Here is a 16886-nt window from a genome sequence, read left to right on the forward strand (position 1 = left end):
CCTAACCAATACAATATGACAAGGCTGGGCACAGTGGCTCATGCCTGTAATCCCAGCACTTTGAGAGGCCAAGGTGGGAGGATTTCTTGAGCCCAGGAGTTTGAGACCAGCCTGGGCAATATAGTGAAACCCCATCTCTCCAAAGTATGAACCAAAAAATTAACCTGGCCTGGTAGCATGTGCGTGTAATCCCAGCTACTAGGGAGGTTATGTAGGAGGATCACTCGAAACTGGGAGGTGGAGGCTGCAGTGAGCTGAGATTGCACCACTGCACTCCGGCTTGGGCAAGAGAGCAAGACCCTAACTCAAAAAATAATAATAATACCGCATAACAACGGTTTGCATAGCATTTATATTGTATTGTATTGTATTTTATAATACTTATTGTACTATAGGTAATCCAGAGATGATATAAAATATACAGGAGGATATATATAGGTTATGTGCAAATACTACACCATTTTATATCATGAACTTAAGCATCTGTGGATTTTGGTACCTGAAGGAGGTACCAGATCCAATCTCCTATGGATACCAAGGGATGACTGTATCTTTCTCATATTTAAGGATGAATAGTTGGCTTTTAAAAAGGAGATTAGCAGATTCATTTTCTCAATCCACAGCTGCACTGTCTCCTTCTAAAAATGCTAAGAAAAATTGAAAACAGCATATCAGAGCTTCTCTGAGCCATGGAAGGGAGAAATATACAAAAACACTGAATGTAACTAATGAGGAAAGAAATTATGTCAAAAGTTACCTTTTCCCTCAGCTTTATCGATACTGATAACTTATCTTTATTGTTTTACATAAGAAATTATTCTTGGAAATTGTTATTCTTCCAATTAAGTTTTACTATTATTTTGAGACCAATCATTTGGAATTTTAAGAAAGGAATCCAAGTGAACTTTTAAAACAAAGACATGATACACTCTTTAAAAATTAAAAAACTGTTTGTTACACCTTTTCTCAGGTGGGTGCAGTGGCTCACGCCTGTAATTCCAGCACTTTGGGAGGCCAAGGAGAGTGAATCACCTGAGGTCAGGAGTTTGAGACCAGCCCGACCAACATGGTGAAACCCCATCTCTACTAAAAATACAAAATTAGCCAGAAGTGGTGGTGCATGCCTCCAACCCCAGCTACTTGGGAGGATAAGGCAGGAGAATCACTTGAACCCGGGAGGCAGAGGTCGTAGTGAGCCAAGATCCACCATTTCACTTCAGCCTGGGCCACAAAAGTAAATCTCTATCTCTAAATAAATAAATAAATAAAATAAAACCTGTTTGTTACACCTTTTCTGACTAGAAATGAAAAGGTCACTAAAGCATCTTACAAAATAATTATTATTTGCATTGGCTAGGAAAATATACTTAATAGGTAAGAGACTAATAAAGCCCTGTACAGTTACATTAATTAACACCTGCTGAATAGTCAGCTAAAGAAATCACGGCAATGCCATTTTCCAGCGGCATAACAGCTCAGAAAAGACTGAGTTAATAAATCATCTGCAAAATTGTACTTTTGCTTTGAAAATGGCCAAATACACAGAAGTACCTCAACCTTTTATTCTGCTTGTATTCATTTAGCACTTGGACCAACTAATTAACAAAGAAGAGCTTATTTTATATGAATGTCTAACAACAACTACAAGTGTTGCTGAAATATTTAGTGTTGAATACCTTTTAAAATCTCACGGCTTTTTGTGGAACAACTATGCTGAGATTTTTGTGGATAGTGTAAAACCAATGGTCAATAAAACTGCTAGCCTACCTTAAAAGAAATCAAGGGAGTAGCACCAACCCATACTACTGGTCATTGCATTCTTTTTTTTTTTTTGAAACGGAATTTCACTCTTGTTACCCAGGCTGGAGTTCAATGGCGGGATCTTGGCTCTTTGCAACCTCCACCTCATGAGTTCAAGCAATTCTCCTGCCTCAGCCTCTTGAGTAGCTGGGATTACAGGCACCCACCACCAAGCCCAGCTAATTTTTGTATTTTTAGTAGAGATGGAATTTCACCATGTTGACCAGGATTGTCTCCATCTTTTGACCTCATGATCCACCCGCCTTGGCCTCCCAAAGTGCTGGGATTATAGGCGTGAGTTACCACGCCCAGCCTGTCATTGCATTCTCTATGATTCCCCGACTCATCCCAATATCCAGTCAGTTTCACTTAAGAATGTGCTTGATAAGGCAGGAAAATTTATTAATGTTATTAAATCTCAACCCTAGGATATATAACATGCAACCTTTTAATATTCTACATAATGAAATGAGAAGTATACATAAAATATTTCTGCTACATACTGAAGTGTGATGGTTGTTTCAAAAAAAAGCACTTGTACAATTGTTAGAACTAGCCATTTTTTCATGGAACTCAATTTTTACTTGAAAATATGACCGACAGACAAACCATGGTTTCTCAGAGTTGGGTATCTCAGGTATTTTCCCAAAAATGAATAAAGTGAGCCTGTCCATTGGAAAAAAAAAAAAAAAAACGGATACCATCTTTCTCAATAATAAAATTAGAGCTTTTAAATAAAAATTTGAGTCTTGGAAGCTTGTATCTGCTACCATAAGCTTGACAGCTTCTCAATAGTTACTTTGATGAAGAGATGGGTGGTGACATTAAGAAATGTGATATTTCATGTATGAAAAGGGTTAATATTTACAATATCTACATGAGACAATGAACCAGTATTTTCCATATGACCAATGGGTAAAATACCCATTCCAAGTGGAAGATAGACCAATGGATCTTAATGTAACAGAGTTTAAAAGTTCATTTACAAGATTTTAGATTTACATATTGCAGCTAACCATTAAATAACTACACTTGTCAAGTCTTGCTGTTCTATCAAAGAACAACCACAATGATCTAAAAAGACTACACAAATATTCCTTTTTCAACTGCATGTCTGTATAAAGCCGAATTTTCTTCATATCATAACAAATGACAGAAACATTTAAGAGAATCCAGCTGTTTTCTATTAAGTCAATCGGTAAAGAGATTTGTGGCCAGATGCTATGGCACACACCTGTCCTCCTAGCAAGTTGGGAGGCCGAGGCAAGTGGATCAATTGAGTCCAGGTGTTTCAGATCAGCCTGGGCAACATGTCAAAACCCCATTTCTACAAAAAATACAAAAATTAGCCCAGTATAGTGATACGTGCCTCTGGACCCAGCTACCTGGGAGCCTGAGGTGGGAGAATCGCCTGAGCCTGGGGATGTTGAGGCGATAGTGAGCCGAGATCATCCCACTGCACTCCAGCCTGGAAAACAGTGAGACACTATCTAAAAAAAAAAAAGGAGATTTGCAAGTACAACTGTGCTACTCTTTTTTTTTGTTTTATAACATATTTGTCATAAAACGTGATATTTTATTGATATTTAGAGGATTTATTGTTTTAGTAAAATATTAAAAATTTATCTTAATTTTAATTTCTTATACAATAAATATCAATGATAAAACCCATTAAAAAATTAAGACTTCAGTAATTGTTAAGCATATAAAGGAGTTTTAACACTAAAGTTTGAGAATCACAGGTTTAGACCATAGGAAGGAGATCTGGTGGTGGGGTAGAACATTTAGAAGCATGAGAAAGGTTTTAGATAACCATTGATAATTTGTTTTTCACGTAACTGCACAGCATTAAAAGACATAAACTCTATTAGAGAGTTCCCACTGGTTGAGTTTCAGTTAAATGTGTTTTTAATCAGTTTAGTCAAGGAAGTAGGATTGTGATTGACCTGAATTTGAATTATGACTGGGTGACCACAGGAATATCACCAAAATTCCTTGCCTCAATTTTTGCATCTGTAACATGCATCTACATTAGAAGGGTTACTGTGAGGATAAAACTCATGTAAATTTTGCCCCAGTGTGTTTTGTGGACTAACCAGGTTAATAATGCGGACACCCAGAGCTTTGCATCATGATCTGCACTTCAGTGAGACCTCCAAGCGGTCTTTATGCACAGAGTAGTGCTGGTTGTGAGGCACCCTGAAGACTGCCTGCCTGTCACATGGTAGTTACTCAATAAAAATCTCCTTTCTTTTCCTTTTTTTTTCATATTTATTTTCTATTCTTTGGCTTATGGATATTACTATTTCAGTCTTTTTGGACTAAAATTTAAAATATATCTGATCTGTTAACTTCGTCTCTTTTTCTTATCAGTCAAAGTAATCCTTCCATTCATTTGAAAAGTTTAAAACTTCCAGACCTGCAGTCTAGATTCTGGAGTGTCTCTTTTCCTTTTTCATTAAAAAAAAAATTTTTTTTTAAAGCAGTCATACTAACAATGAGCCCCATATTGGCGTGTGTGGAGATTGACTGCCTGTGTAACTAGATCTGTCCCTCCTTTCATAATAATTTATTTATTCACACAACACATATCAAATAATCAATATGTGTACAGGACTGTGAATGACATTAGGGGAACAGTGTGTGCAATGAACATACTTCTCACCCTTGTGATGAAAGAGACACTAAAGGAATAAACCAAAACACAGTGTTTGTAATTCTCAAGAACACTTTGTGAATATATAAGTAATACATGCTTTTTAAAAAAAATCTCAAATATTGGCCGGGTGCAGTGGCTGACACCTGTAATCTCAGAACTTTGGGAGGCAGATCACCTGAGGTCAGGAGTTCGAGGCCTGCCTGGCCAATGTGGTGAAACCCCGTTTATACCAAAAATATAAAAATTAGCTAGGCACAGTGGCATAGGCCTGTAGTCCCAGCTACTTGGGAGGCCAAGGCAGAAGAATCACTTGAACCTGAGAGGCAGAGGTTGCAGTGAGCTGAGATCGTGCCGCTGTACTCCAGCCTGGGCAACAAAGTGAGACTCCACCTAAAAAAAAGAAAAAAAGTCTCAAGTATTTTTTTCCTTTTCTACATTTCATTGATTTTAAAAAGCACTTTATGTATATCTTTAATGCTTTGACTTCTACATTATGTTGTATTATTGCTTATCTCACATTTTTCACTTGCCTGCCGTAACTTTGATGGTTGCTAGATTTTTAATTTTTCTTGCATGTGAGTTATTTTTTCCAATTAATTTTTTTTTTAATTTAGCATTGTGGTAAAAAAAATGCACATAATATAAAACATACTACCTTAATCGATTTTAAGTGTTCAATTGAGTAGTGCTAACTATATTCACATTGCTGGGCAACAGATCTCTAGAACTTTTCATCTTGTAAGACTATATTGAAGTCTTAAAAGTCAGTAGTCAAATTCAGAGAAACAAGGGGAAATAGAAAGTTGTTTATTGTTCAATGTAACTCTATATTCATTGAACAACAAACAACTTTCTACTTCCCCCTGTTTCTCTGAGTTTGACTACCTACTTTAGATACCTCAGACAAGTGGAATCACACAGCAATTTTTTTTTTATTTATTTATTTATTTTTTTTTTTTTTTTTGAGACAAAGTCTCGCTCTGTCACCCAGGCTGGAATGCAATGGTGGGAGCTCGGCTCACTGCAACCTCCGTTTCCTGGGTTCAAGCAGTTCTTCTGCCTCAGCCTCCTGAGGAGCTGGGATTACAGGTGCATGCCATCACGCTCGGCTAATTTTGTAATTTTAGTAGAGATGGGGTTTTACCTTGTTGGTCAGGCTGGTCCCGAACTCCTGATCTTGTGATCCGCCTGCCTTGGCCTCCCAAAGTGTTGGGAATACAGATGTGAGCCATCGTGCCTGGCCATATTTGTCTTTTTTTTAAACTGGTTTATTTCACTTCATGTAATGTCTTCAGGGTTCACTCACATTGTAGCATGTGACAGGATGTCTTTTTTAAAGCTGAATATGCCATTGTATGTATATATCACATTTTATTTATCCATTCATCCATCCATTCATGGACCTTTGGGTTGCTTCCACCTCCTGGCTGTTGTGACTAATACTGTAATGAATATGGTTATGCCTTGAGAGTACTTTGACTCCAGACGTAGACACTAATCTACACCCAGGCCTGAATGTGATTCTTGACCATGAGAAAGATTTTTTGAGCTAGCCTAAAGGGAAAGGCAGATCGGGTCAGGCTTCTGGTCAGACTCCCATGTTGGATATCCAGGCAACAGCAGAGAGATAGAAAATAGCCTGAATCCTTCAGAGTCCCTGACTGAAAGGAAAGCACTAATGGGTTGAATGCTGACCATGCTGAATACTTTTGTGTCTGTTGATGGGGAAATTTGGGAGGTTTTCTGAATTATTATTATGAAACTAAGGACTATTATTTTTTTCACCTTCCCAACATCATGTATAACAATAATGAAAAATGATCACCAACATCAGGAGGGGATCTAGCATAGAGCCTGTTTGTATTATTTGAAAAGAATGTCAATATAAAATTGAATATATTCAAATTTCAAATATAATACAAGCTACCATGAGTTTGGGTTAGGATTGCAAAGAAACATGGGTATGTGTGGCTGAGAGGGCAGAGACCAAACTCTTAAAGGGCACAAAAGCCCCCGCCAGGATCTAACCTGATGTTCTTTACTCCCTAGCTTGCTGGTTAAAGAAATAATTTCTGCTGAAAGCTAGTTTTTAAAGAACTTTGTTTCATACACAGACCCCAGAGTCCATATCTGGGCTCCCACGTAAGACCTGTAGATGACATTGCTGATGAAATCAGGTCATACACAGAAGGAATGACTCAAGACCAATTTTACAGCTTCCCTGAGGACCATGAAAAATGCCTTCAAGGAAGAAAAAAAAATCCATTACCAACTTGAGCTACTCAGACAGACTTGCATCAAGGATTTCTCTTAGCCCATCATTTCAGTCCTTAGAGAAGGGGTGGTGGCTATTGCAGATTCAATTTTTTTGTATCACTCTGGAGCTACTTTACTTGTAACATAGCAAATATGGTTACTGTAAGGTACATGAAAGCAGAAGAGGCACTAGCCTGAGAGTCAGATGGTTTCTAGTTCCAGTGTGGCTACTTACTAGCTCGGTGGCTTTGGATAAAAGCCTGCTCCTCTTGACCCTCAGCTTACCTCCTATAAAAGCCAGCCCTTGGGCTAGAACTGCTCCATTCCTTTCAGGTCTGCCATTCTGTGCATAAATGACATCAGGATTGATTGCATCCATTCTACTTTTTATTTGGCATTTGTTCATTTAATACATATATACATATATAAAAATCTGTACATGGTAAAAATACAAAATAAGTATTTCTTTATAAGTTATGCAATTAAACAGCTACCTTTTTAAAGTTTAAAAGCCATTGCAAGAAAAAAGGGCGGGAAAGAAATCTAGTCAGTGCTTTATGGTCATTCACAATAACCTTGGTATAAAATATCCATACAACACATGTGTACAAAATAGTGTACAGTTCATAAAAGCTGTGCAAAGACAGCAAATTTCGGTTAAAAAAAATCGAAGAGGCTGTGTAGGTCTCTCTGTCCACATCATGCCCAGTGCCGGGGAGGTTTGCAGCTCAGCAACACCTCCCTAGGAATAATAAAAGGGAACAAGGTACAGTGCGTGGTACATATAGCATGGATACAGAAATTAACAAGAAAAGGCTTTAAAACACACATACAGGAATAGAGATGGCTTCTTCTCCCCCTTTAGAGAATCCACTTCTTTCCCCAGAGAGCTTTTGGCAGGTGACAGAGAGGACTCAACATGCATGTTGTGCCTTGGGCCAGAAGGCATTGATTTATATATATATATATATGTGTGTGTGTGTGTGTGTGTGTGTGTGTGTGTGTGTGTGTGTGTGTGTTTTAGAAATTTTTGAACTTTCTAAGAAAATGTCTATGGGAAGACAGGAGATGGTTGGAGGGGATGGGGGTGGGGATGACAGACTGGAGTGGAATAGGAGGTCCTTGCTTCCTGTTAGGTGAGGTGGAGGGATCTAGAGAGGCCAGGGTACTGGAGTTAGTTACATGATTTGGTGTTTTCACTCCTAACTCGGTTTCCTCCCTCCATAAATAGATTTCCTACCATATAGAGTGGCTGCTGCTAACGACCAGCAGGGCTTGGCTCACAGGTCCAGGCTGCAGGACTGAAGCACACCCCGTTGTGTTTAAAATAGTTCACAATAAACAAAATAAAAGGGAGCTTTTGCTGAAAAAAGGTTGGGACCAAGACTTAAAGTTAACTTATGTGGGGAGGACTATTTGGAGATGGTGTCGGGGAAGGAAATGTCTCTTTGGGGCTGCGACAGGGCCTGCGGCGCCCTCAGCGAGGTGATGGTGCTACCGTGGGGAGAGGTAGCATCTGGGCGCTGGGACAAAGTGAACGCGCAGACTGGACCCCACCTCTTCAATTTCAAAGCACTTAGAAACAGTACTCGGGCGTGCCAGCGGCTTCTAGGACACGGTGATTTCCTCTTCCTCCTCGCCCTCTTCCTCCTCCTCAGAGTCTGAGAAGTCCGAGGGTTTCCCGGGGCTGCTCGAGTGCGCGGGCGAGAGGGGCAGCGGCCCTGGTAGCCGAGGGTCCCGCAGGTGCGGGGGGTCGGGCGACGCGTGGTAGGCCAAGCGGTGGCGGCGGCTGCCCGGGCCCTCCTCCTCCTCTTCCTCCTCTTCGTCCCCGGGGCCCTTCTGGCCCACGTCGCTGAGGTCCGGGTGCGGATTGAGCTTGGTGGGCAGGGTCTGCTCGCGGCAGCCCCCGCTAGACAGGAGTTCGCGCTCCTTGGAGTTCCGCCATTTCATGCGTCGGTTCTGGAACCAGATTTTCACCTGGGATGTCCCCGCCCGCGACAGGAAGGGAGAAGCAAAGGTCAGATCAGGGGACCCAAGGAGGCGGGGAGTGGAGTGGGGAGCAGGTTCTGTACTTTGGGCTGTGCCCGCTCCCTGCCCCTAGAAATGAGTCTAGGTGGATTCCAGCATTGACTCCTCCCCCGCCTCAGCTCGCGGTTCCTTTTGATTCATCTACTGCCACCCAGCTGCAAAGGGCGGGGCTGGGGGCCGCTGAGCCCGGGAGGGAGGGCTGGGAGTTGGGGTGGGGAGAGAAGAGGGCTGCCCCGCGGAGCCTCGAGGGTGGTGGCCCATGTACCGACTCCCTCTCTAGGCCTCGATTTTCCCATCTGTACAGTGGGACCTAAGCGGTTTGCGAACACTTGCAATTGACAGGTGCGCCGGGGACGGGGACAGGGTGAAGCGAGGGGGCGGGGGATGGGTGCTGTGAACGAACTGCCCTCACCTGCGAGTCTTTCAGGCCCAACTTGGCCGCCAACTTCTTGCGGTCGGGCTTGCTGATGTACTTCTGCTTCTGGAACATCTTCTCCAGCGCCTTGCGCTGCACGTCCGAGAAGACTGCTCGACGCAGCATGCCCCGCCGAGGCTTCCCGCGCGCGGCCAGCGGCCAGGAGAAGGTCCCGGGGATGGGCACGACGCTGGAGGACGCTGCAGGGTGGGGGGAGGTGGCGAGTGAGTGGCCGTAACCCCCCATCCCCCCCGCAACGTGGCTCTCCCTGGCGTTTCACTCTGATCCTTCATCTCTTTAAAGTGCTCTTTTTTCTCCCCTTGGAGAATAGGCCACGAACCTACAAACCTGCGAGAGTGAAAGGCGCTTTCCGCCCAAATAGCTTTCCCTTTCAACCATGCAAACCCGGATTAGGTAGAACCACAGAAACATAGAAAACAGCCCCCACAATAGCCTGTGTTGTTTTTCCATTCAGTGGACTCAGGGAAAGAAACTCGCGCACATTAGCTAAAACAGGAATAGAAAAAATAAATTACAAAAATAAAAATAAAATATCCAGCCGAAGACACTGGGTTTCTCCCCTAAGCTTTTATCATTTCGGTGGCTTTTGCAGTCTTTAGATGAAAATGAGGTACTTTACTATTTTGATAAATAGGGAAAAATCCGATTTAGATTTTTTGAAAAATCCAATAAGTATTCATCTTTTTTATATTAATCCTTCTTCCCCTCCCCCATGAAACGTAAAGAATTCGGCCGGAATACATGAAAAGTGGCAGCTAATTAGCACATTGACTGCTTCCCAATGGATATTGGCATGATAAAAGGGGGGAGAGTTTCGCTTTAAGAGAAAGAAAAAAAAAAAAACAAAACAAAAAGAAACAGAGACTCTAATGAAGCGTGAATGGTAATTGTGTAGTAATGAACTAACAGAAAAAGACTGAGGACAAGCAGCGAAAGCCATATATTACTGGGACAAAAGAGATTTACACTTTCAAACTAAACACAACTGCAGGCCAAGACCATTGGGAGAATACTGATGGCAGAGGCTTCTCTTCCCCGAATCGTTTTCATTAAATGGACATGAAAAGCTATTTATAAAGCTCGGGTTGTTTTTGTTAGAGCATTGAGATGAGGGAGAAAGGGAGCAAATTCCATTATTAGCAGCAGTGTGAATGGTGGTGGTGCTGGGGAGGGGCATAGGTGGTGAATTCTCTCTCCCCCTTTAAAAAATCAATGGCTTGTGTCTCTCGCTAATATTTGGGAGTGCTGTCGTGATTTTACCCAACTCCCACAAGCCATGCCCAGTTTCCCTTCTCTTAATAGGGACTCCCCTGCCTCCTTTTGAGTTTTGACCAGTTGCAGAGTTTTTGAGCCATAGTTTGAATCACCAGTGAGGTTATGGGATGAAAACCTGGTGGAAGCTGTTTAAGGTGTTGCTCCTTTAGGCTGGGACACAATTATGGGCTTTCTTCCAACTGCTTCTTATTTTTCAAGATGAACAGTATTTTAAAAGACAGGGTGGGAAAGGGGTATGAGAAGGGATTGGGAAATGAGGTTGGAAATAGGAGATTGGGATTGGGGGTGGATCTAGTCCCCCCTCCCTCTGGGCGACCCTAGGCATCCCACACAAGAGGGCACCCCATGTGGTCTTGTGAAAAGCCCGAAGCCCTGAATGAGTCTTAAAGAGAAATTAGCCCCGGCTGGTAGGTGTCTCTTGGCGGCCTGGAGGAACTAGGGCCGGTCTGTGTGTGGCTGCCCGGAGGAGCTGACCAATTGGTCATGGTGCTGAAACCTTTGTGGGGAATCGTGGCCAAGTGCACTGACTCTGTGGGAAAACGGCGGCGTGAAGGGATGCCAACAGCTCCTCGCCGGGAAGGGAACCGCCTCAAATTGGGACCATGACAATTCCTGCTAATTTGTAGAGCAGGGAATTGGTGCAAAGTGTCAAGCAGTCACTGCTTGTGCTAAATAGGGCATCAAATTGGCGCGACGGATTCGTGAATGTTGTACGCCTCGCAACCTCTGAACCAGAGCATAACCCCGAGGGATGGACGGAGAAATACGGCTTTGGGGCAGGGAGCGATGGGCCGGCAGGGGCTGGAGCGCCTCCCAGCCTTGCCCAAGGAAGCCGTAGAGACCTACCTGGGAAATAAGAAGATCTGATGAAAGGCTGAAAGGACCCTTCGAAGTAGGGAAAGGCGAAGGTCTTGGGAGGGACGCTCTGGAGCAAGGCTGGGGATGTTTCTGGCGGGCGGTGGAGAGGGGGCAGAAACAAGGGAAGGAGACAGAAAGAATCTGATTACGTACTTGCCTATTGAGTGCACGTTGAACACACGATATAAGTAACCCTTCATCTGGTTTCAAATACATCTTTCTTACATATTGACAGGGTAAAATAAATCTTCCTAACATTGTCTTATCTGTAAAACTCTTTCCTTTCCCCACAACGAGATTCTTTGTGGCGTCCCACGCTACCCCAGTCTCCATCCTAGGCACTAACGAGATAGGTAGGACTGAGTGGGGAGCAAAGAAATTGCAGATGTATAATATTAGCTAATCCAATAAATATATCATATGGAGTTTAAAAAAGAAACTGTCTCCCAGAAGCTGCATGGCAGAAATACAGACGTCCAGGGGCGTGCGCTCAGCGTTACCAAGCCAGATGACTGCGCACTGCCTCTGACTGAGTGTGCTCAAGTTCATTCCGAGGATGGGGCTAGCCTGGGGGCTTTTCTTCCCCGGAATTGATTGGACTAGTCTCACATTGCTAGACGTAGGTCCTCAGAGTCTGTGCCTACGTGTGTGCACTGATATGCGTGTGGGTGCCTGCTCGCTAGAGGAAACTGAGGCCAGGAGGACTTGGCGCATGTCTGGCACCTGAACGGACCCTCAGCATCGTGCCCTCACTTACCTGTTCTGGGCCCCGAGGAGAGGATGGCGTTCACTCCAAACTTCAGAAAAGTGGGCTCGCTGGCAGGAGAGACGGCAGTTGGCGGAGAGCCGCCCCGCCGGCTGCCGGGACCCGGGGAGCCCAGGTCTGAGGCCCCCGTGTCGGTGAGGGCTGTGGGGGCCCCCTGCCTGGGCGGCGATATGCTGGCGGTGGGCACGCTGCGGGGCAGGTAGGCGGGGGGCCGGCTGATGCGGATCAGATCCTCCACCAGGAAGCTGGAGTGGCCGGAAAATGCCGACTGTAGGGACTGGGGCAGCGTCAAGGTGGGGGTGGGCCGCAGGAGGCTAGGGTACCCGGCGGGGGGTGCGAGGAGCCCGGGGAACATCATGATAGGCGTGGGGCGGGCGAAATAACCCTTCTTTCAGTGGCCGGAGGGTAAACGCCTCGCTTCCCGCCCCTCCCGCCCCCGCAGTGTCCTCTCTCTTGGGCTTAGCAAACGTCTCCAAGTAACGATCCCACTTGGGCGTCTGCAAGTCCTCCGTGGTCCTCCCGTCGAGGTGATGGTTATATAGTGGCCCGCCTGCTAAAGCACTTTGAAAAGTGACAGCTCTGACAATGAAGTTCAACAAAGTTCTCCACTTGAGCTTCATTCGCTGGAGGCTCTGGGCGTTCTGATTGGCGCAGGGGTGCAATTTATGATTGGATTAGTCTTCATAAGCATGGCCCGCACAATGGGCGGACAACAAAGGCCCGCACGCATCAATTCTGCATATCGACCGCCTCTTTGCAATACTGTGCGCCCCCAGAGCTCTCGCCGAAGGTTTTTGTTCCGAAGCAACACCCGGGCTAATTAAATGCCTATTTAGAAGTTTCAGATGACATCTTGCCTCATAGAAAAGGAATTATTTAAAGAACGCACTAAATTTATTTGCAGCTCCCCTGCTAAGCCTGGAAAATAAATCAATAAATATTCATAGAAATACATCTTCAGGCTATCAGCAAAGTAACCTTCGTTCTTGTGGGGGTGGGGAAATGAAAAGTTTCAAGTCAGTGAACATGAAAATATACTCCCTCTCCGGTCTCTAGCCCTACCGGTTACTCCAACTGAAGAGTTAAGCAGATGTAGGCGTGGAAGTCCCATTCTTACGACTCGCGGAGACTTGGAAATGAATGCTTTGGGGCCACTGGATGTGTGTCTGTAAGAGTGGGAAGAGGTCTGGAGTTACTTCATTTCGGGAGACTGGTTGAGTTTGAGAGTTGGTGGATACCTGAACAGTAAAACGAGTCTCCTTCAAACTCTCAGCAACTTGGAAAAATTTTCTCTAGGGGTTTCTGCAAGGGGCTCTCCACACCTCACCTTGCGGGAGGAGCGGAGAAGAGCAGCGCTGGGCTGCAGAACGGCAGGATTCCGCTTGCAAAGGGCTTAGGCTGGCCGGAAGCTGCCTCGGGCAAGGGTGTCCAACGGCTATGAGTGCTATGCTGGCCCTTCTCCAACCACAGGGAGCTCTCGGCAGTTTAAGTTGAAATTCACAGCCCTGACATTTTAAGCCAGAGCAGCAAAGGCCCAGACGTTGTCCAGAGAGAGCCCTACCGATTGTGGGGCGCTTAACTTGGCAGCTTCTTAATTAACTACAACCCACAAATGCGTGAAAACCGGAGGGAAGAATGCGGGTCTCAAGAATGTTGATCCACCCCCAAGAAAGCCTTCTCTGAATGTGAGGCTTCAAAGGAGAATCTTCCTGGAGACAGTCTCTTCGCTTTCCTCACGTTGGAGCTGAGGTGGCACTGACTCGATTCTCCCTGTTTCTCTGTTCGGCGAGATAACAGATGTGTTAAATGTCCCATTCATCTCTTTAGTGTGGCTGAACCTCCCCAAAGAGAAGTGTGCAGCCCCGCCAGGCCGCCCTGATCCTATTAACCATGAACTAACTGTCACCTTCAGCTGGTTTTCCTTTTTGCTTTTTAACACAAAGCTTTCTCAAAAATCTTATTAACCAGCTTTATTTCTCTCGATGGTTTTGTTCGGGGCGTTTTGTGTTGATGATCTCCATGTCGCTGCTTTAACCATTCAATAAAAGTGCATCTGCGATTTATATCACATTAAACCAGAAACGGAGCCCGCTAAAACTCTCCCTTGATTCAAATTAAAAAGTTATTTAGGGCTCGGCTCCAGAGGCGAATTAATGCTAGAAGATGACGTAAGTGCAGAGTTTCTGAGCCCAAGACTGCTCTTGGTTATGAGCAGCGAGAGAAAACCAATCAGGAAAGAGACAACTTTTAAATAAGGGGCTATTTAAATATGGGAACTGCCTTGCCGGGGTTAATTGGAGGCCTCTGGACAGAAGAGGGAGATCTGTGAAGAACGTCAAAAGTTCCTCTTTTTGAAGTTTGCGATAAAATAGGTGAAAAAAGTATAAGCTATCTGAACACCTGCACTTTAACCTTGTCACGAAACAGCTTCCCACTGTCCCATCCTCTCCCTTCCTTTCTTCCTCAGGCCCACCTCCCTCCTTCTCCCACTCCCTTTTCTTCTGCCCCCCCACCCCTTTTTTCTCCCCACTTCTGAAGGACTTGGGCAATTGCCAGTTCCCAGAAGGATGCTCCGGAGGCTTCAGGGTGTTTGATTCCCTACTGGTGAAGCGCTTGTCCAAATCTTCTGTATAATCAGAACAGAGTCTCTATTTGCAAAAAAAAAAATAATAATAAAACAAAACAAAACAAAAAAAAACAAAAAAAAACTTGAATTTCTCTCTCTCTCTCTTTTTTTTTTTTTTTTTTTTTTGAGTGGGGAATGGTAAGAAGTTAAAGCCAGGGTGAGCCCTTCCCAGCGCCTCCTTCCCTGTTGGGGCATTTGCGCGGGTGTAGGGTGTAGTTTTCACCGTTTCCTGCCCATTGATAGGTTTCCTGCCACTCCCTAACCCCCTCCCCAGGCCCTTGCCATTCTGCCTCACTATAGACCAACTGCTACTAACTTCTCGGCTTTTAAGTCTGCCCTTCCATTTTTTGGAGGGTGGGTCAACCCCTTGCTGCGATCCACGTGGACCCCGCTTCCTGGGGTTGTTCTCCACGGCCTCTAAAGAATTCCTAAAGCGCCAAAGAGGAAAAGTGAGGGCGGGGGCGAGGGGGCGAGGGCTGGCCGCCCGTGAAAAGGCAAAATAAATCCTAAGGAAGCAAGAAATCTGACGAAAGGATCTTACTTTAAGTGATCTCCTTGAACGCGTCTTTTCAAACTCCTCGATAGCCTAAGGGGCTGCGCGGCGCCTCGGCTGCGACTAAGACCTGTGACTAATGCCATTTGACCTGAGCCCATGGGGTTTTGTGCGTCCTGCCATTCATTGTTACGTCGTTATCTTCAAGTTTATTTCGGAGAAATCACTTGCGTTCTTTGTCTCAAGGCTGAGCTTTCTATTTCTTTTTCAAGGGAAAAGAAGATGAGAGGGGAAAACAGAATCCGAGGCCGGGGTTTGGGGTTTAAGGTCCTTGCCTACGCCACAGGCGCAACTGCTCGCTGGGGGAGGCAGCAGCAGATCCGGCTGGGGCTCCCGGGGCCTAGGTAGCCAGAGCTGCTGAAACCTCCCATGGATAGTAGAAAGAGCCTGTCGGAACGCACTTTCGGGGTTTCTTTTCCCCAAAGCAGGGGAGAGCGGGAGCGTCCCTGACCCAGGCGCCGAAGGGGCAGCCGCAGCAGTAGAGCGCACGGCCCTCTCCGGTGCGAGCGGTGCCTGGAACGTCTCGAGTGAGAGAAGGTCAGCCAGAGAGGTGAAACGGACACTGCAAAGTAGAGAGTGGCCTGAGCTTCCCGGGCCTCTGAAAAGATGGCGAGTGTCCGTTTTGGAAAGGCTGCGACTCCAAGGTCACCCTTTGCAGGCTTCAGACCCCCGGGCTTCCACGCTGCCTACCGGAGCTGCCAAGAGAGTGAGAGCGTGTTTTTGAAAGATTGGCTGGATGCCGGGAGGAGACAGGGAAAAGGGCCCGCCCGACGCTTGGTTTCTCCAGGCGGGGGGGAAAAAAGAGGGAGCTAACCCGCGAGGCGAAGGAGGAGGGCTGCGACGCTGGGGCTGAAAGAGCTTTCCTGCCGCCCCAGCCCCTCTTCGCAAGCCTCTCTATTAAGACAGCTCTAAGGGGTTCAGCTTCAGAATAGGCCACTAGGAGCTACCGCTGCCCCAGCTCTTTCTAGTGTCTCCCCCCTCACCCCCATCCCTTTCACACTCACTCCCCTCTTTTTCCTTGAAAATCCTTCTATTGTGCCAATCAAGCAGATGGTTTGCAGGAAATATAGCTTGGCCTTGCTGACCGAAACTAATTTTAACTAGCTTTCCAAGCCCGAAACGTTTGTTTTGCTCTTACAAAATAGCCCCAAAAACAGCTGGCAAGGGTGAATTAAACCCATTAAAGACACATTTATAAGAAATTATATTCACATAGGTTGCCCGAACCCCCTTGTGCAGTCTAAGAGAGGAGATGAGCACATTTAAATGAAAATGTCGCAGGACGCTCCCCTCCTTAACGTAGCCTGAAAGTCTCAAAACATTTTACTAAATAGATTAACTTGACTATTGTCTTGCATCACATTTATCAGCTTCATTAAGTGAATAGCTGAACAAATATATTACGCATGCATGAAAAGCTCTTTTTCCAGGAGTCGCATTGTATCCTCAGCCCTGACAGGTGGTTAACTGTGTGTTGTGTTTTTTTTTTTGTGGGTTTTTTTGGTGTTTTCTTTTTCTTTCTTTTTTATTATTATTATTATTATTATTTAACCCGAAGAAAGAGGATCTCTAGAGTGGCACAGGGCTGGCAGTGCGGACTTGGAGAAAGTTTACTTTAACTCCCTTCTT

General features: G+C 45.1%; 1 protein-coding gene across 1 annotated transcript; it reads right to left on the bottom strand.

Annotated features, from left to right (window-relative positions):
• Positions 1–8264: 8264 nt before the first annotated feature.
• On the bottom strand, positions 8265–12588 carry DBX1 (developing brain homeobox 1). Its single transcript, XM_003919913.3, has 4 exons — positions 12070–12588; positions 11301–11402; positions 9156–9358; positions 8265–8692 (listed from the first exon to the last, which is right to left on the bottom strand). The coding sequence occupies exons 1-4, from the start codon at positions 12434–12436 to the stop codon at positions 8324–8326; spliced, it is 1041 nt and encodes a 346-aa protein (XP_003919962.1). The 5' UTR covers positions 12437–12588; the 3' UTR covers positions 8265–8323.
• Between the last annotated feature and the right edge of the window lie 4298 nt (positions 12589–16886).

Source organism: Saimiri boliviensis, chromosome 6 (assembly GCF_048565385.1).
Source record: "Saimiri boliviensis isolate mSaiBol1 chromosome 6, mSaiBol1.pri, whole genome shotgun sequence".
Taxonomy (NCBI): domain Eukaryota; kingdom Metazoa; phylum Chordata; class Mammalia; order Primates; family Cebidae; genus Saimiri; species Saimiri boliviensis.